The sequence below is a fragment of the Heterodontus francisci genome, chromosome 19 (genome assembly GCF_036365525.1).
Source record: "Heterodontus francisci isolate sHetFra1 chromosome 19, sHetFra1.hap1, whole genome shotgun sequence".
Classification (NCBI taxonomy): domain Eukaryota; kingdom Metazoa; phylum Chordata; class Chondrichthyes; order Heterodontiformes; family Heterodontidae; genus Heterodontus; species Heterodontus francisci.
Window position 1 is genome coordinate 89,561,648 of NC_090389.1, and position 20,202 is coordinate 89,581,849.

The 20,202-nt window shown below is 45.0% G+C and overlaps 1 protein-coding gene across 2 annotated transcripts in view; it reads left to right on the forward strand.

The window, feature by feature from the left end:
* uroc1 (urocanate hydratase 1) overlaps positions 1–20,202 on the forward strand; it is a 117,126-nt gene that overhangs the window by 33,308 nt on the left and 63,616 nt on the right. For both annotated transcript variants that reach the window (XM_068052194.1, XM_068052193.1), the window contains exons 5-9: positions 1,821–1,949; positions 3,139–3,200; positions 6,192–6,258; positions 11,384–11,527; positions 16,355–16,443. In XM_068052194.1, coding sequence (XP_067908295.1) covers positions 1,821–1,949; positions 3,139–3,200; positions 6,192–6,258; positions 11,384–11,527; positions 16,355–16,443 — 491 coding nt within the window. The remainder of the gene's footprint in view (positions 1–1,820; positions 1,950–3,138; positions 3,201–6,191; positions 6,259–11,383; positions 11,528–16,354; positions 16,444–20,202) is intronic.

A 20,202-nucleotide genomic window follows, 5' to 3' on the forward strand; every position in this document is an offset into this window, starting at 1 on the left:
TTCTCTTTCAAACTGGATGTAAAATTCAATCATATTGTGGTCGCTGCTGCCTAGAGGTGCCTTTACTCTGAGATCATTAATTAATCCTGTCACATTACACAATACCAAGTCTAATATAACCTGCTCTCTGGTTTCAGACCGTGCTGCTCTAAGAAACTATCTCGAAAGCATTCTATGAAATCCTCATCCAGGCTACTATTGCCAATCTGATTTTTCCAGTTTATATGTAGATTAAAATCACCCATGATTATTGCCGTCCCTTTCTCACAAGCACCCAATATTTCTTGTATGCTTTGTCCTACATTGTGGTTACTGTTAGGGGGCCTGTAGACCACTCCCACTAGTGACTTCTTTTCCCCTATTATTCCTCATCTCCACCCAAACCGATTCTACATCCTGATCTCCTGAACCAAGGTCATCTCTAACTATTGCACCATCCTTGATTAACAGTGCTACCCCTCCACCTTTACCTAGCTTCCTATTTTGTTGAATGTCATATACCCCTCAATGTTCAGGACCCAATCCTTGTCATCCTGTAGCCATGTCTCTGTAATGGCTAGCAGATCATATTTATTTACTTCAATGTGTGCTAGCGGTTCATCTACTTTGTTATGAATGCTACGTGCATTCAGATACAGAGCCTTTAGTTTTATCTTGTTGTTATCTTTGTAACATCTAGTCTTGACTGTTGGTGTGTTCTTGGGGTTTTTTCTCTTTGTCCCTTCCTGCCATTCTCTGACCTTCATTTCCCATATTACTATTCTGCTCTCCTGCCTTGACTCTACCCCTTGATTTGCTACATCTAAGTAAGCTCGCCTTTATCAGCCGAGGCATAGGATATAAGAGCAGGGAGGTTGTGATGGAGCTGTATAAAACGCTAGTTAGGCCACAGCTGGAGTACTGTGTACAGTTCTGGGCACCACACTATAGGAAGGATGTGATTGCACTGGAGAGGGTGCAGAGGAGATTCACCAGGATGTTACCTGGGCTGGAGAATTTCAGCTATGAAGAGAGACTGAAAAGGCTAGGGGTGTTTTCCTTAGAACAGAGAAAGATGAGGGGGGACATGATTGGGGTATACAAAATTATGAGGGGCATTGATAGGTTAGATAGGAAGAAACTTTTTCCCTTAGCGGAGGGGTCAATAACCGGGGGCCATAGATTTAAGGTAAGAGGCAGGAGGTTTAGAGGAGATTTGAGGAAACATTTTTTCACTCAGAGGGTGGTTGGAATCTGGAACACACTGCCTGAAGGGGTGGTGGAGGCAGGAACCCCCACAGCATTTAAGAAGTATTTAGATGAGCGCTTGAAATGCCATAGCATACAAGGCTACGGGCCAAGTGCTGGAAAATGGGATTAGAATAGTTAGGTGTTTGATGACCGGCACAGACATGATGGGACGAAGGGCCTGTTTCTGTGCTGTATAACTCTATGACAACCCCTCCGACAGTGCAGCACTCCCTCAGTCCTGACTCTGTGACAGTGCAGCTCTCCCTCAGTACTGCACTGGAGTGACCCTGGTTTATAGGCTCAAGTTTCTGGATTGGAGCTTGAATTCACAACCTTCTGACTCAGCAGTGAGAGAGAGAGGGGGGCCAGCCTGTGAAGGGGAAGAGAGAGACAGAGAGAGGGAGACAGACTGCTACCCACTGAAACACAGCTGAAACTCTGTACTGTAAAGATACAGTGCTAATGTTGCTGTGTCAAACAGTGCCCTGTATGTGTATTCATTGTAATCTGTTTGTGTGGGAGTCATTTCCTGGATTGTTCTCTTCTGTGATTGTCTGACTGATCGTGCCTTTTGGATCTCCTTGTTGCAGTTCAGACTGGCGATGCACTACCTGTCAGAGATGACAGAGGAACAGACACTGGTCATGTACAGTGGACATCCGCAGGGCTTGTTCCCGAGCTCCCTGAATGCACCACGTGTGGTCATCACAAACGGCATGGTAAGAGTAGTGGGCCCCTCTTGCTGCCCAGGGTCCTGTGTTCTGCAGGATTGCTCCCATTACCACATTGTAGAAAAAAATTCTTCCTTTTTGTCTCCCCCAACTTCTCTTCTCATTTCTACACTATTTAATTTAGGCTGTGTTGTTGGTCTCACTGTTTCATGTGTCCTTGATCAGCTGCTGGCACCTCACAAACCCACGACCTCTACCACCAAGAAGGACAAGGGCTGCTGACACTTGGGAACACCACCACCTACAAGTTCCCCTCCAAGTCACACACCATCCTCTGAACTTTAACTATATCGCCGTTCCTTCACTGTCGCTGGGTCACAATCCTGGAACTCCCTCCCTAACAGCACTGTGGGTGTACCTACACCACATGCACTGCAGCGGTTCAAGAAGGCAGTTCACCACCACCTTCTCAAGAGCAATTAGAGATGGGCAATAAATGCTGGCCTGGCCAGCGATGCCCACGTCCTGAGAATGAATTTTAAAAATGAGCTACCCTTCTCTTTCTCTCTCTCTTTCTGTCTATTTTCATCTGTTTCTCTCTGTCTCACCCACTCTTTCTCTCTCTTGCTCTCTTTCACAACAGGCCTAAAGGCCTCCTTCTGTGCTGTCACCATTCTATGATTCTATTCCCTCTCTTTTTCTTTCTCTCTTCTCCCCATCCTATATCTTTCACTGTGTATTTTTCTCCTTCCCCTCCTTTCAGTCTCCTTTCTCTTCCCTCATTCTATTCTTTCCCTTTGTTTCTTTCTCTGTTTCTCTTCTCTAATTCTCTTGCTTTGTATTGTTTTCTCTGTTTGTCTCAAACCCTCACTCATCCTCTCCTTTCATCTCTCTTTCTCCCTCTCCACACCTTGATTCCCTCTCTTTCCTACTGAAACTACAGTGCCAGCTACAAGTTTAATGCTTATTTCCTGTATCAGAAATTCTTCCCTCTGCTATTTCGGTGGCGCTTTTAACCCGTTTAAAATAATTGGGATGAACTCTACACTATAACAGTTCAGAGAGAAATTCTGAGGACTGTGCTAAGCATCGTTATTGCTAACATGCAGCATCATTCAAAATCTCAGTTTCTTTCCTAACAGTTATGGGTTGCTGGATTTCCCTATCTGTAGGTATTGTGTGGAAGAGAGCTGCGACCCTGGTTGTGAGACTGATTCTCTTTTCACCTCTGTTCCAGGTTATCCCGAACTACTCCTCGAGGGATGAGTATGAGAAGATGTTTGCCTTGGGCGTGACCATGTAAGAGATTTCTGTCCTGTGTTCCTTACCCATGGCAATAAATCAAATTAACAGAATATTGAGATCTGTAGCCTGGGCGAGTGATAAGTGTCTGTGGTGACTCAGTGAGTTGCGCTCTCTCTCACACTGCTGAGTCTGAAAGTATGGGTTCCACTCCCACTCCAGAGATTTGAGCACATAGTCCCAAGCTAACACTCCCAGTGTAGTACTGAGGGAGTGCTGCACTGTCAGAGGTGTTGTCTGTCTGAGACGTTAAACCACGTTTTCAGGTAGACATAAATGATTCCATTGCACTATTTCGAAGAGCAGGGGAGTTCTTCCCAGTGTCCTGGCCAATATCTATCTGTCAACCAACATCAATAAAATAAATTATCTGGTCATTTATTACATTGCAGTTTGTGGGATCTTGCTTTGTGTAAATTGGCTGCCGTGTTTCCTACATTTCAGCAGTGACTACACTTCATAAGTACTTCATTGGCTGCAAAGCACTTTGGAATATCCTGAGTCTGTGAAAAGTCCTATAGAAATGTTCTTTCTAGAGTTAAATCTTCACATTGGTTGGACAGATTACTGACTAGACGCGATCTCCTGGTTGGTGTGACTTAGAATTCCTTTAGAAACCAGACAGGAGTCTGCAACCTGTGGCTCCGGAGTCACATGCGGCTCTTTAACATCTAATTTGCAGCTCCCAGCCTTTTCCAGTTGGGTCACATTAACATGAGAAAAGCCTAAAAAAAAACTAAGTCGAGAACAGTAAGAGCCAATGTTTATATTGTGGAGATAAAGAGGTATTCATTCTGCTGCACATTATGGTTTCAAATGATTATTTTAACAAAAAACATCATCATGCTCTAAATACAAATCTGTTTGAGTTATAGCTACACCGTGGTTATAGACAATGCCTTTGGTTCGAGGAACTGATTTTATAGAATCATAGAAAGTTTAAGGCACAGAAAGAGGCCACTTGTCCCATCGTGTCTGTGCCGGCTGAAAAATGATCCACCCATTCTAATCCCACCTTCCAGCATTTGGGCCGTAGCCCTGCAGATTACGACACTTGAGGTGCCTATCCAGACTCCTTTTGAATGAGTTGAGGGTCTCTGCTTCAACTACCCTTCCAGGCAGTGAGTTCCAGACCCCCACCACCCTCTGGGTGAAAACATGTTTCCCCATCTCCCCTCTCATTTTTCTACCAATCACTTTAAATCTATGCCCCTTGTCACTGACCTCTCTGCTAAGGTGAATAAACCCTTCACTTCCACTCTATCCAGGCCCCCTCAGAATTTTGTACATTTCAATCAGATCGTCCCTCAGCCTTCTCTGTTCCAAGGAGAACAACCCCAGCCTATCCAATCTTTCCTCATAGCTGTATTTTTCCAGTCCTGGCAACATCCTCGTAAATCTCCTCTGTACCCTCCCTAGTGCATCCTTTCTGTAATGAGCTGACCAATCCAGGACTGCATTATTGTTTCTAATATAAATGAGATGATAAATTATTCTGAATGTGCTATTAGAAGCTATTTTTTGTCACGAGAATCAATAACTGAAAAAAAATCTTAATTGTATGCATCTTAAGTTATAGTTAATTTTAAAGATGACTTTACTGACAAAATTATAGTTCGAAGAAGTCAAAACTGTGATAATTCAGTTGGGCCTATTTGAATTTCTATTTTTCTATTGATACATAAATTTAATACACATATTTAATTTATTATATATGCAAATTATGCATTCTACCAGACACATGGCAAATTGCCAAGAGTTTGGTTTACAAGTGCTGAAATTTCATTTTGCGGCTCCCAATTCATTTCATTTTTGGCAAATGTTTTTAACAAGGCTCTTCAGGTAAAAAATGTCACTGACCCCTGGCCTAAGACTTTAAGGACTTTGTCAATCAGTGTCAACACCTGCAAACAAAGGTTTCAAAGGTCTATTTTATTAAGATGGGTGAAAGGGATTGTATGCTGTGTCCTTTGTCTGGTGATATTCTGAAGCTATGTGTTTTAAGAAACATCCTGACCGATGGACACTGCCCCTTTAATCAGAATGCCTTGTGGCTCACAGATGGTTACAGACACCTGGCTTTAGAGTAGCTGGTTTGAAGGAATTACTCACAACTGTCTTAATCTATGCTATAAAAGTGCCTCATACTTCGAATCAACTGAATCATTTTATTTGTTGAATGCCAAGTTATTGGATTAAAAGGAAGGTTTTCAGTTTCTATGATGGTTGAAAGAAAAAAAATCCATTCATGATCTTAGGGCTTTACAGCCAGTGAATTACTTTTCAAAGTGTATTCACTGTTGTAATGTAAGAAACACAGCAATCAATTTGCACACAGCAAGATCCCACAAACAAGTGATTTTTCTTTTAAGGAGCAGGTTGAAGGATAAACATTGGCGCAGGATTCTGGGGAGAGTTGGGTGCCCGCTCTGGTATTGGGCTAGTTCAGGGGCATCAGTCGTCCTCTGGTTCCCGACCCAAGTGTGAATCTGTGGGCTTAGCCCCTGAGTGCCGGAAGGCTATTCCACAATGAGAGCATCACAGTCACACCCAATGATGTCATCACCTGTGAGCCACACAATCGCACGTTCCAGCAGGAGGCACTGGGGAGCTGCCAGGAGTGGGAATGATAGGCGATAACTTCCCTTCTTATCCCAGACCTGGCCCTGATCGTACAACAGATGTGGGGATGAGAGCTGGGAGCTGTCTGGGCTGTGTGTCTCTGTCTCACAGCACACGTACTGTTACAATAAAAGCAAAATACTGCAGATGCTGGAAATCTGAAATAAAAACAAGAAATGCTGGAAATACTCAGTAGGTCAGGCAGCATCTGTGGAGTGAGAGGCAGAGTTAACGTTTCAGGTCAGTGATCTTTCATCAGAACTGAACACATACTGTTACCCCTGAAACGATCAGCACAGACACTCGCCCAAACTCTGAGGATGGGAACAATTGGACTAATGTGAGATTTTTCTTGGTTTGTCACAGGTACGGACAGATGACTGCAGGAAGCTACTCTTATATTGGGCCGCAGGGGATTGTTCACGGCACTGTGGTAACACTGCTGCTCCTTAAACCCTACCTCTCTGACCAAGCTTTTGGTCAGCTGTCCTAATATCTCCTTAGGTTGTTTGGTGGCAAATATTATTTGATAATCGCTCCTGTGAAGCACTTTGAAACATTTTACTATGTTATAGGCACTACATAAATACCAGTTGTTGTTGTTTTTATTTATTTTACTTTGTCCAATCAAAAAGACCAATGGAATGTTGGCCTTGATCTCAAAGGGATTGGATACAATAGTGAGGAAGTGATGCTTCAGTTGTACAGAGCCTTGGTCAGATCCCATCGGGAGTAACTGTGTTCGGTTCGGGTCAGATCCCATTGGGAGTAACTGTGTTCAGTTCCGGTCAGACCCCATCGGGAGTAACTGTGTTCAGTTCCGGTCAGACCCAATCAGGAGTAACTGTGTTCAGTTCTGGTCAGACCCCATCGGGAGTAACTGTGTTCAGTTCTGGTCAGACCCCATCGGGAGTAACTGTGTTCAGTTCCGGTCAGACTCCATTGGGAGTAACTGTGTTCAGTTCTGGTCAGACCCAATCAGGAGTAACTGTGTTCAGTTCTGGTCAGACTCCATCGGGAGTAACTGTGTTCAGTTCTGGTCAGACTCCATTGGGAGTAACTGTGTTCAGTTCTGGTCAGACTCCATCGGGAGTAACTGTGTTCAGTTCTGGTCAGACTCCATTGGGAGTAACTGTGTTCAGTTCTGGTCAGACTCCATCGGGAGTAACTGTGTTCAGTTCTGGTCAGACTCCATCGGGAGTAACTGTGTTCAGTTCTGGGCACCGCACCTCAGGAAGGATGGGGAGCAGCACAGATTCACTAGAATGATTCTGGGGTTAAAAGGGTTAACTTACAAGGCTGGGTTGGCTTGCATTCCCTTGAGTTTAGAAGGTTGTGGGATGATCTGATTGCAGTGTTAAAAATGTCAAAAGGATTCGATAGGGTGGATACAGAGGCCTGGACTTTTACTTACTTGACCTGCCAGGAGTGAAGGGACGAGACAGGTCAGAGCCCTCGATCGGTGATGTGGGGGTGGGGCAGCGGGTGGTGGGTGGAATCGGAGACTTGGGCCGAGGTTGGAGGCCTCTGGGAAAGGTCAGATGGGGGCTGCCTGATTGGGGGTTTTGTCCAGGCTATCAGGATCCAGGAGGTCGGTGTAAAGTCCTCACCCCCTGGATTGGCCAGGGAGTGATCAGAGAAAGTTGTAAAGCTGAAGAGCAGACTCCTTGTCGTATTTAAAGCACTAACACACCGTCTTGGAACAGGTTGGTCGCCCACTTATCTCTCATCTCAGTTGAAGCAGCAAGTGGATTGGTTGGAGTTGGGTTTGGGTTGGAATACTAATTTGTTTTTTTAGAACTTTAACCCTCCACTCGGCCTCAAACCACCCTTGTTTCTTGGTTAAAAATCTCCCCAAGAGAAACTATTTCCTCTGGTGGGAGGAGTCCAGAACAAGGGGGAATAACCTTAAAATCAGAGCCAGGCCGTTCATGGGTGATTTCACAAAGTGCAAAAGGCTAGTGGAAATCTGGAATTCTCTTCCCCAAAAGGCTAAAATTGATAGATTTTTTTTGGGGGGGTGGTGAAAGTATCGAGGGATATGGAGCAAGGTGGGTAAATGGAGTTGAGGTGAAAATCAGCCATGATCTAAATGAATGGTCTAGAGGGGCTGAATGGCCTCCTCCAATTTCTCTGTTCCCAAACAGTTCAATATTCTATCTTTCAGAGAAACTTCACAACTTTTATGTTGTTTTCTTCTTTCTGTTTGAAGTTTTAGTCAAGGAGATTGGGTGATGTGGTGAGTTGGATGTTTTGAAGTGATTTTGTTACTAAACTAGTAATCCAGTAAGTAGATCCAGACTAGAAAACGTAGAGAACGTGAGTTAAAATCTCACCAGGGCAGTTTGAGAATTTGAGTTCATTTTTAAAACAAAATCTGGAAATAAAAATCTGTATCAGTAAAAGTGACCATGAAGCTATCGATTGTTGTAAAAACTCATCTGGTTCACTAATGACCTTTAGGGAAGGAAATCTGCTGTCCTTACCTGGTCTGGCCTACATGTGACTCTACACCCACAGAAATATGGTTGTTGCTTAACTGGGCCTTGAAGAGGCCAAGTGAGACACTAAGTTTATATCAAACCCGCTAACAGTGATTCAAGAAGAAGGCTCACCACCAGCTATCCAAGGGGGAACACATTTGAGAAATAAAAGTTGGCCTTGCCAGCGATGCCCACATCCTGAGAATGAACAGAAATATATAAATATATACATTGTTACGACCAGGTGACGAAGGGGCCTAGGGTTCCCTCTCAGCCTTCACCAGGTCTTACCATAGCAGGGTTTAATTTTAAACACATTGTTTTTAAGCTCCGCCTTAGTGAATCCTTGTTCACTAACTTCCAATTATATGGCAAAGAAACTAGCCAAACAGATTCCCTTTGGTTTAAAGAAAAAAGGTTGAACTTTATTAAACTTAAACTCTAATTCGGTTAACGCCTACGGATAAGCGACATGCCCACGCTAGCATGCATACGCGATACACACATGCAGATAGGGACAGAAAAGAGCAGAAGAACTGAAGTGGAAAAGTTTGAGGAAATATCTGAAGATGGTTTTGGTTACTGTTCTTTGAGCTTACTGTAAAGTCCTTGATTGTAGATAGGTGTTGCTTTTCATTGGGGCCCAGGAGACTTTTCTCTCTTGAAGTTCGTGTGTCCTCAGTAGGTCCAGATGCTTGTGAGAAAGAGATGGGAGCAGACAGGAGAGGTCTTCTCACTCCAGGAGCAAACAGTCTTTTTTAGTTCAAACTCTTTGTACAATTCTGAAAAACCCAGGTTGCCAAGCAGGTTAGTCATGTGACTAGCTGGTCTGACCACGTCTGTGGATTCTTTTGTGTTAGCCGATCCTCGAATGTCTCTTCTTACACACAATACCTGGTGCTCAAAATCCATTGTGGGTTAAATTGGAGCAGGGCATAGCCCCTTTGTCCATTAAAATGTTGATGTTCGAACTGGGGAATGGATTTGTCCATTTTGACATCTCAATGTTCCATCAAACACTCCCAGGACAGGTACAGCACGGGGTTAGATACAGAGTAAAGCTCCCTCTACACTGTCCCATCAAACACTCCCAGAACAGGTACAGCATGGGGTTAGATACAGAGTAAAACTCCCTCTGTCTCCCATAACAATTTATCTCAACCTCAACATTAGGTGAATACGGCACCCAGTTTGAGAGTTTCTCATTTGCCTCGTTTTCATTCTCTGAGTGCCTAATTTTGGTCGGTTTGGTGCCACGGATTTGTTTGCAAATATCCCAAACTCATTCCCCAGAGGACCTTTCCAGTCAATGGTGAAAGAATCCCATTGTCATATTATTCTGGCATGGATACAAACCTAGTTGTCAGAGATAAAGGGCGTGATATTTTTTCCACATAACTGCACAATGTCAACAGTCAGAACCTGACACAAATAATTGAGATGAGTTGATAATATTTATGGGACTGTTTATTGGAAACACATGTTACTAAGTTGCCGCCACATCTGTTTGTCTCTATTTTTTTGATGCCTAATCCATTATCAGGATTATTACACTGTGCGTTCAAAGAGACAGATTTCATTGAATGAAAAACCCTCACATGCTACAGAATCACTTTGACTAATATATTCCTGCTCCATCTATGTTCATGAACTGTTTTCAATGACCTTTGTCATCAACCGAAGGAACACATGTGGACACCCACTGAGGGTCAACTGAGAGGTCATAGACTTTCTGCAGAAAAGGCACTGGAGACCCAGATAGTTAGTTCTTCAAAAAGGAGCTGTCTAAATATCTGAAGGTGAATTGGGAGTGTAGACTACAGATTGAAATGATCAAGTTTAAAAATGGAAAGAGTTACATAGAACATAGAACAGTACAGCACAGTACAGGCCCTTCGGCCCACGATGTTGTGCCGACCCTTTAACCTACTCCAAGATCAAACTACCTACATACCCTTCATTCTACTATCAACAATGTACCTATCCAAGAGTCGCTTAAATGTCCCTAATGTATCTGCTTCTACTACCACCGCTGGCAGTGCATTCCACGCACCCACCACTCTCTGTGGAAAAAACCTACCTCTGACATCTCCCCTAAACCTTCCTCCAATCACCTTAAGATTATGCCCCCTGGTGATAGCCCTTTCCACCCTGGGAAAAAGTCTCTGGCTATCCACTCTATCTATGCCTCTCATCATCTTGCTGTAGCACAGTTCACAACCTCAGGATGTTCCAAAGTGCTGTACAGTCAATTAAATACTTTTGAAGTGTAATCACTGTTGTAATCTAGGAAACATGGCAGCCAATTTGCACACAGCAAGATCCCATGAATAGCAATGAAATAAATGACCAGATCATTTGTTTTAGGGATGTTGGTTGAGAGATAAACATTGGCCAGGGCACTGGGGAGAACTCCCCTGCTCTTCTTTCAATGGTGGCCATGGGATCATTTACGTCCACCTGAAGGAGCAGATGGGATCTCAGTTTAACATTTCATCCAAAAGACAGCACCTCTGACAGCACAGCACTCCCTCAGTACTGCACTGGGAGTGTCAGCCTGGATCATGTGCTCAAGTGTCTGCCGTAGAACTTGAAGCAACAACTTTCTGACTCAGACATGAGTGACAGTGCTACCCACTGAGCCATGACTGACTTATTTTACTCAAATTCTCAGTTAATGATTTGTTAGGTTACTTGACCAGTGCCATAACAACCAGCTTCCATTCCTTAAAATATTTATCCAACTTGTCCTGGTTCCTGATGTTCTGTTAATTCTCAATCTCACCATGTCGCTCAATCCCTGATCTCTTCAGAAACACATTTAATTACCTCAAAGCCTTGTCTGCATAAGTGTCCTTCCCTCACAAAAAAGAACTTAATTGGCTGTAAGGCACTTTGGGACATCCTGAGGTCACCAGAGGCTTTGTATAAAAAGTTTTTGCTTTAATTTGTGACCTGCCTCTGGCCTCTTACAATGTGCTTGACCCTTAGAGCAACAAAGGGATCAACAATAAACATGGGCACATCAAACTGAATGCGTTGAAGAGCTCAAGTCTCTGTCTGTTTGTGTTTCAGCTGACAGTATTGAATGCAGGCCGACGCTACCTGGGCTTAGATGACCTAAGCGGCAAGGTGCTTGTGACATCTGGACTGGGCGGAATGAGCGGGGCACAGGCCAAGGCAGCGGCTATCATCGGCTGTGTGGGAGTGATAGCAGAGGTGAGTGCATTTCTCCCACTTTCTGTTGCCATCATACTGCCAAGGCCTGGTCTGAGAAAGCATCAATAAAATTGGAGGGACGGGGAGACAAGAAGTTTTCTTTCCAGTCCAGGAGTGGCCATCTCTACAATGACCTTCTCTCCAATGACCCTCCATCATAAAGTCAGAAGTGGGGCCAGCCGCTGATGATGTGCAGTGTTCAGTTCCATTCAAAATTCTTTGGCTACTGAAGCAATCCATGCCCACGTGCAGCAAGACCTGGACAACATTCAGACTTGGGATGCTAAGTGGCAAATAACATTCACATCACACAAGTGCCAGAAAATCATCATTTTCAGTAAGAGGGCGTTTAACCTCCTTCCCTTGACAGTCAATGGCATTACTTGAATACGTCACAATCAAGATTGACCAGAAACTTAATGGGACCAGCCATATAAGTACTTTGGCTATGGAAGCAGGTTAGTGGCTGGATATTCTGCAGCAAATAACTCGCCAATGCCTCTCCATCACCTATTGGGCACAATTCAGGAGCATGATGGAATACTCTCCACTTGTCTGGATGGGTGCAGCTCAAACAACACTCAAGAAGCTTGACACCATCCAGGACAAAACAGCCCGCTTGATTGACACCCCATCCACTACCTTCAATATTCACTTCCTTCACCACCGATGCACAGTGGCAGCAGTGTGTACCATATGCAAGACGCACTGCAGCAACTCATCAAGGCTCCTTAGACAGCACCTTCCAAACCCACGACCTCTACCACCTACAAGGACAAGGGCCACAGATGCATGGGAACATCACCACCTGCAAGTTCCCCTCCAAGTCACACACCATCCTGACTCGGAACTATATCGCCGTTCCTTCACTGTTGCTGGATCAAAATCCTGGAACCTCGCAGCACTGTGGGTGCACCTTCACCACATTGACTGTAGTGATTGGGCAATAAATGCTGGCCTTGCCAATGGTGCTCACAACACAACAATGAACAATAATGAAAACTAATAATCTCTGCAGCTACCAGGTGTAATGTTCAAGTCATTGGTTGTTGAAGGGAGAGGTATTTGGCACCGGAGAGGCAAACATTTGGCAAAGTCTGAGAATGTTCCTCTTCAACCGAAGCAGAGCAAAGTTGTCTTTTTGGATTGGAAGATAAGGATCATTGAGCAACTTCTGGAATTAAAGATACAAGATGCCCATTCACTCCTGAAATAAACAGTGGGACAAGACCATACAAGAATGTTCCCCCTCACTGTTGTGGCTCGCCTGAAAATCAACTACAAGCACACGGATTCTTTCATCGAGGCCAACTCCCATCTGCAGCGAGTGGAAACAACAACACAGCACACACAGTGGCTGACCCTTGGCTGTCTCCTCGTATTGTTAGTAATGGGAGTTTCTTTCAAACAAAGAACAGGCAGAATAACGGGAACCCACGTTGCTTAGCAACATAACTGGTGGGTGAATTTTGGTTACAGTTGGGGGTTGGTGTGGTTGGGGCTGACGAAGCATTCCTGTCAGCGAAGTTTCTAGAAACTTCTGCTTCTCCAATGTGTGTAGATTGGGAATTCAAGTTGCTTCTGTTTAACTCTCAAACTACAGGCTGATCCTTGCAAAGCTGGTCCTCCTGGGATGGCCATTTTGTTTCATGCCATGAAAATGAGAGTGCTAATATTACTGTAATAAATCTGTTTATCCATCAGGAATGGATTTATTGCTGAGCTTTCAACACTGAGCTGCTGAAATATATAGGGGTGGAGTTTTCTCAGGATGTGGAGTCATCTCCATTGATTGTACAGAGCCTTGGTGGTACGACTAGGTGAGAAAGGTAACTAGGGTTCCCTCTCAGCCTTCACCTGGTCTTACCGTAACAGGGTTTAATTTTAAACACACCATGTTTTTAGTTCCCCCTTGGAGAATCCTTGTTCACTAACTTCCAATTATAAGGCAAAGAAACCAGCCAAACAAGTTTTCTTAGGTTTAAAGAAGAAAGGTTGAACTTTATTAAACTCAAACTCTAATTCGGTTAATGCCAAAGGATACGCAACGCGCCCATGCTAGCATGCACACGCGATACACACATGCAGATAGAGACAGAAAAGAGCAAAAGAAATAAAGTGAAAAAGTTTGAGGCAATATCTGAAGATGGTTTTGGTTACTGTTCTTCGAGCTCATTGTAGAGTGCTTGTTTGTAGGTAGATCTTGCTTTTCGTTGATGTCCAGTATTCTTCTTAAACTTTGTTCGATGAAGGAGACTTTTCTCTCTTGAGGTTCACATTTTCAGTGGATTGGGAGTTTCATGAGAAAGAGATGGGAGCCAACAGGAGAGGTCTTCTCAGTCCAGGAACAAACAGTCTCTCTCTCTCAAACTGTCTGTACAATTCAAAAAAACTCAGGTTGCCCAGCAGGTTAGTCATGTGACTAGCTGGTTTGACCACGTCTGTTAGTGGATTCGGTCATCTTAGCAGTCATCCTGGAATGTGAGCTTCCTCACTTTCAGTGTTTGGTGATCAAAGTCCATTGTGGGTTGAATGTGTCTAGGAATGGTCCTTTGTCTCCACAAACACTGTCTATTAGTATGTAAATGTTTTTTTCCAGCCGCAGCTGATCTGTTTAATAAGTCTTTTCATCTCTCCAACAACAGTTTAAAATCAATGTTCATATGACAAAATTAATTTGCCTCATTTTTGCAGGTGGGGGTCTGCATGACACTTGGTCAGACCCCATCTGGGACTAACTGCGTTCAGTTCTGGGCACCTCAGCTCAGGAAGAATATATTGATCTTTGGAGAAGGAGCCATGTAGATTCACCAGAATGATACCGGGCCGAAAGGGGTTAATTAATGAGGACAAGTTCCATAGACTTGGCTTGTATTCTGTTGCGTATAGCAGGGGGATCATATTGAGGTCTTTACAATAATAAACCGATTTGACAGAGTAGATGTGGAGAAACAATTGCCACTGATGAGGGGAATCCAGAACAAGGGGGAGATAAACTTACAGCTAGGACATTCAGGAGTGAAATCAGGAAGCACTTTTCCACACAAAGGGTAGTGAAAATCTGGGCTTCATTTCTCCAAAGCGTTGTGACTGCTGGGCTCAGTTGGAGCTCTCAAGACTGACATTGAAACATTTACTAGCTTATAAACTGCTAAGTCTCTAACTTCTTCCAGTTCTGTTGAGGTGGCATTGACCTGAAACATTGGGCTTAATTTTCTTGGCCCCATGGAGAGTGATTTAGAGGCCGGGGTGAGGGGGTTGGGGGGGGGGGGGGGTGTGGGGGGGTCGTGTGGTGGGGGGTTTCTGGGAAAGTACCGGGAAACCCCATCGAGACAACTCCCCAATGCTGTCCTGCCTCCGGACAACTTTCTGAGGGACAGGTGGCCATGGGAATCGGCAGCCCATTCCGTGGAGTGGGGCAGGCAATGAAGCCAATTAAGGTCCCAACCAAGGGCCATTTTTCCCCAGCTCTGCAACTTTCCCGGCATCGCATGGGCCCTGCGCTGTATCAGGAGCCTGACAAAGGATCAGATTTAGCTTTGCAGCTGGTGGTCTGAGCTGACACTCAACTGAGGGTTTATATGTATTTGCTGGCAGTAATTCACAAAGGGGATCTATGCCAGGAAGCAGGAGCCTTTGCAGCCACTTCATGAAGACTTAGGTCTCCACTAACATTGACCCTGCTGCAATGGCAGCCATTTCCCTCCCACTGAAGGTGCCTCCATGGTGTCACTTCCACTCCTGCAAATACACAGGCACCGCCCACAGTGCAAAAGTAGCCGGTGGTCCTAATTGGACGGGGTTTCCAGAGGCAGCTTCTTAATTGGCTGCTTCCAGGAAGGTCACATCTGACGTCCCCCAGCACTCGCTCCTCCAGGTTCCTGACACGGAATTCATTCCAATGTCGGGATTGGCACACTAGTGGCAAAATTCAGTCCATTAGCTCGGTTTCTGTCTCTGCAGATTCTGCCTGGCCTGTATCTATACTATTCACCTCAACCACTCCCCGTGGCAGAGAGTTCCACATTCTCACCACTCTCTGGGGAAAGAAGTTTCCCCTATCTTCCCGATTGGATTTATTGGTGACCATCTTAAATTTACAACCCCTAGTTTTGGTCTCCCTCAGAAACATGTGTGGACTAATGGCCATAAATATAGAGAATCTCTCTGATCAGCTCATATTTGCTCAAGGGATCAGTCACTTTGCCCCTAATGACAGCTTCTCGTACCTCGGCAGCAGCAGGAAGATCATTACCAGCACCAACTATCCAAGAAAATGGAGGCAGAGGTTATGATCTGAAATTATTGAACTCAATGTCTGGAGGGCTATAAAGTGCCTTATTGAAAGATGAGGTGCTGTTCCTCAAGTTTCCATTCGATTAAACACTTTACAACCATCCAACTCAACACTGATTTCAACAATTCCTGTCATCCCCTTTGTCATTCATTCAAGCCTGTTATATCTCTAACCTTTTACCAGCTCTGACAATAGTTTATCGACCTGAAATGTTAACTCTGTTTCTCTCTCCACAGATGCTGCCAGACCTGCTGAGTATTTCCAGCATTTGCTGTTTTTATCTCAGATTTCCAGCATCTATAGTGTTTTGATTTAGATTTAGATTGTGCTCCTGTTCTAACACGCAAAGCACAACATGGGGTGGTTGAGAGACGTCAGCAATTGTACTAGTGCATCCAATCGAGGGTTTCTGGCAAATCAACAGAATGAGCCTCCCCTTTAATGGGGAATCATGTTAACCCAGTGAATTGATTTGATTGGGTGAAAGTAACCTGACAAAGTAACCCTTACAATTAACCCTTTCTTTTCAGATTGATGAGGCAGCTCTAACAAAACGACACCAGCAAGGCTGGTTAATGCAGATCACCAACAGTCTGGACCAGTGTATAGCCCAAATCAGGTATGACCCACCTTCTCCCCATATCCCCAACCCCATCTATCCATCTTCTCCTCATATCCCCAACCCCATCTAACCACCTTCTCCCCATATCCCCAACCCCATCTACCCACCTTCTCCCCATATCCCCAACCTCATCTACCCACCTTCTCCCCATATCCCCAACCTCATCTACCCACCTTCTCCCCATATCCCCAACCCCATCTACCCACCTTCTCCCCATATCCCCAACCCCATCTACCCACCTTCTCCCCATATCCCCAAACTCATCTACCCACCTTCTCCCCATATCCCCAACCCCATCTACCCACCTTCTCCCCATATCCCCAACCCCATCTACCCACCTTCTCCCCATATCCCCAACCCCATCTACCCACCTTCTCCCCATATCCCCAACCCCATCTACCCACCTTCTCCCCATATCCCCAAACTCATCTACCCACCTTCTCCCCATATCCCCAACCTCATCTACCCACCTTCTCCCCATATCCCCAGCCCCATCTACCCACCTTCTCCCCATATCCCCAATCCCATCTACCCACCTTCTCCCCATATCCCCAACCCCATCTACCCACCTTCTCCCCATATCCCCAACCCCATCTACCCACCTTCTCCCCATATCCCCAACCCCATCTATCCACCTTCTCCCCATATCCCCAACCCCATCTACCCACCTTCTCCCCATATCGCCAATCCCATCTACCCACCTTCTCTCCATATCCCCAACCTCATCCACCCACCTTCTCCCCATATCCCCAACCTCATCCACCCACCTTCTCCCCATATCCCCAACCCCATCTACCCACCTTCTCCCCATATCCCCAACCCCATTTACCCACCTTCTCCCCATATCCCCAACCTCATCTACCCACCTTCTCCCCATATCCCCAACCCCATTTACCCACCTTCTCCCCATAGCCCCAACCCCATCTACCCCTCCAGTGGCAGGAGGGTCGGTACCCAGAGGGAAACAAATTTGAGATCATTGCCAAAAGAACTGGAGGGGAGATAAAGAGATTTTTTTTTACACAGAGTTGTTGTGATCTGGAACGCGCTGCCTGAAAGGGCGGTGGAAGCAGATTCAATAGTAACTTTTACACAGAAATTGAAAATAATACATTTTTAGGGCTTTGGGGAAAGAGCAGGGGAGTGGGACTAATTGGATAGCTCTTTCAAAGAGCTGACGGAGGCTCGATGGGCTGAATGGCCTCATCCTGTCCTGTATCATTCTACGATTCTATTAAATGGCCTTCCTCAACTGTCATTATCTTATCATCTCCCACTCTAACTCACTACTTTCCACAAGCTCAGACTGGAAGATCACCTCCCTCCTTCCTCCCCTTCCTCATACAACCCGCACCCTTCAAAACCCAAGCTTGACATCACCTGACAATGTCATTTTTGTTTCTGAATTTCTTCAACTCTCCGTGGTCATGGAAGGTGCTATATAAACGCAAGTTCTTTCTTTCTTTCTACCTGTGCTTCCGTTAATGTGATAGAAGGGAAGGAGTAAGACATCTGACAGCAGCTGAATTTCTCGCCCTAGTTTGAATGCCCCGATTCTGTCGTGTGCACCCTGGCACTCCAGATGTGCAACTGGTTCTGATCAAAAGCTGTATCAGCATCTTCTGGGGTAACCAGATTCCAGCACCCAGCCTCGGACTGTCGCAGTGCCCATGGAACATCTGGAATAGATGCAGTGGATGGAAAACCTCCTTTTATGTTGGATGTGAAGGAAAAGCGGATCAGACAGATGGAATGTTTTTGTGAAATCTCAGCTTGCCGTTGCGTGTTGGTTGTGAAAGGAATCCCTTAAGTTCCTCCTTGCATTAATTATTTCCAGTCGCACAAAGTAGAGTCCGCAGTGTGAGGCTTCTCGTCTCCATTTCAAGCTGGCTTAGAAAATAAAGTGAACTTGTACCTCTCTTTTATCCCTCGACCTCTCTGTTTTTTTCTTTCTCTCTCTGTCTCTTTCTATCCATCTGTCTCTCAATCTCCTTCTTTCCTTTTCTCATCCTTCTTTGTTTCATTCGCTTGTGTCTCGTGAGCTTTGCTCCTTTTCTGTTTTGGCTGCTCTCTGAAGGTCAAATTAATCACTGCCAGGGTCTTCACTGGAGAAGATAATCAGCTCCAGTGTAAATCAACAGACAACTAGCTACAGAAACCAATTTTACCGCCCACCCCGAGCCTCTCTCTCTATCTGTTACAGTTCCCTCTATTCCAATGTTGTCCTGACTGGCCTCCTAGCTTCCACCCTCCATTGACTTCAGCTCATCCAAACTCTACTGCCCGGATCCTAACTTATACCAAGTTCCGGTGCTTACTAAACTACATTGGCGCCCGATCCTGCAGCGCCTCCATTTTAAAATTTTCATCCTCGTGTTCAAATCCCTCAATAGCCTTGCGCCTCCCTTTCTCTGTAACCTCCTCCAGCCGTACAACTGACAAGATCTCTGCGCTCCTCCAATTCTGGCCTCTTGCGCATCCTCAATTTTAATCGCTCCATCATTGGCAGTCATGCCTTTGACACCAAGACAGATAAGGAGATATCAGTTCTGATGAAAGGTCACAGACCTGAAACGTTAACTCTGTTTCCCTCTCCACAGATGCTGCCAGACCTGCTGAGTATTTCCAGCAATTTTTGTTTTTAGTGCAAGGAGATGTTAGGACGGATGACCAAAAGCTTGGTCAAAGAGGTAGGTTTTAAGGAAGGTCTTAAAGGAGGAAACCATAGAACGTTATGGCACAGAAGGAGGCCATTCAGCCCATCATGTCTGTACTGGCTGAGATAACTAGCTGCCCAATTTAATCCCACCTTCCAGCACCTGGTTCGTAGCCTTGCAGGTTCCAGCTCTTCAGGTGCCGGTCCAGGTACCTTTTAAATGAGTTGAGGGTTTCTGCCTCTACTGCCGATCCTGGCAGTGAACTCCAGACACCCACCACCCTCTGGCTGAAAAAGGTTTTCCTCATGTCCCCTCTAATCCTTCTACCAATCACCTTAAATATGTGCCCCCTGGTAATTGACCTCTCCGCTAGGGGAAACAGGTCCTTCCTGTCCATTAATCTACATCCCTTCTAATTTTGTACACATCAATTAAGTCACCCCTCAGCCTCCTCTGTTCTAAGGAAAACAACCCTAACCTATCCAACCTTTCCTCATAGCTACAACTTTCAAGCCCTGGCAACATTCTTGTAAATCTCCTCTGTACTCTCTCCAGAGCAATTATGTCCTTCCTGTAATGTGGTGACCAGAACTGTACACAATACTCCAGCTGTGGCCTAACCAGTGTTTTATACAGTTCCAGCATTGCATCCCTGCTTTTGTATTCTTTACCTCGGCCAATAAAGGAAATTATTCCATATTCTTTCTTCACCACTCTATCTACCTGTCCTGCCACCTTCAGGGACCTGTGGACATGCACTCCAAGGTCTCTGATTTCCTCTAGCCCTCTCAATATCCTCCCGTTTATCGTGGATTCCCTTGCTTTGTTTGCCCTCCCCAAATGCATTACCTCACACTTCACCAGATTGAATTCTATTTGCCACTTTTCCGCCCACTCAACCAAACCATTGATATCATTCTGGAGTCTACGGCTATCCTCTTCACTATCAACTACACAGCCAATTTTTGTGTCATCTGCAAATTTCCCAATTATGCCTCCCACATTTAAGTCCAAATCATTAATATATACCACAAACAGCAAGGGACCCAACACTGAGCCCTGTGGAATGCCATTGGAAACAGTTTTCCATTTGCAAAAA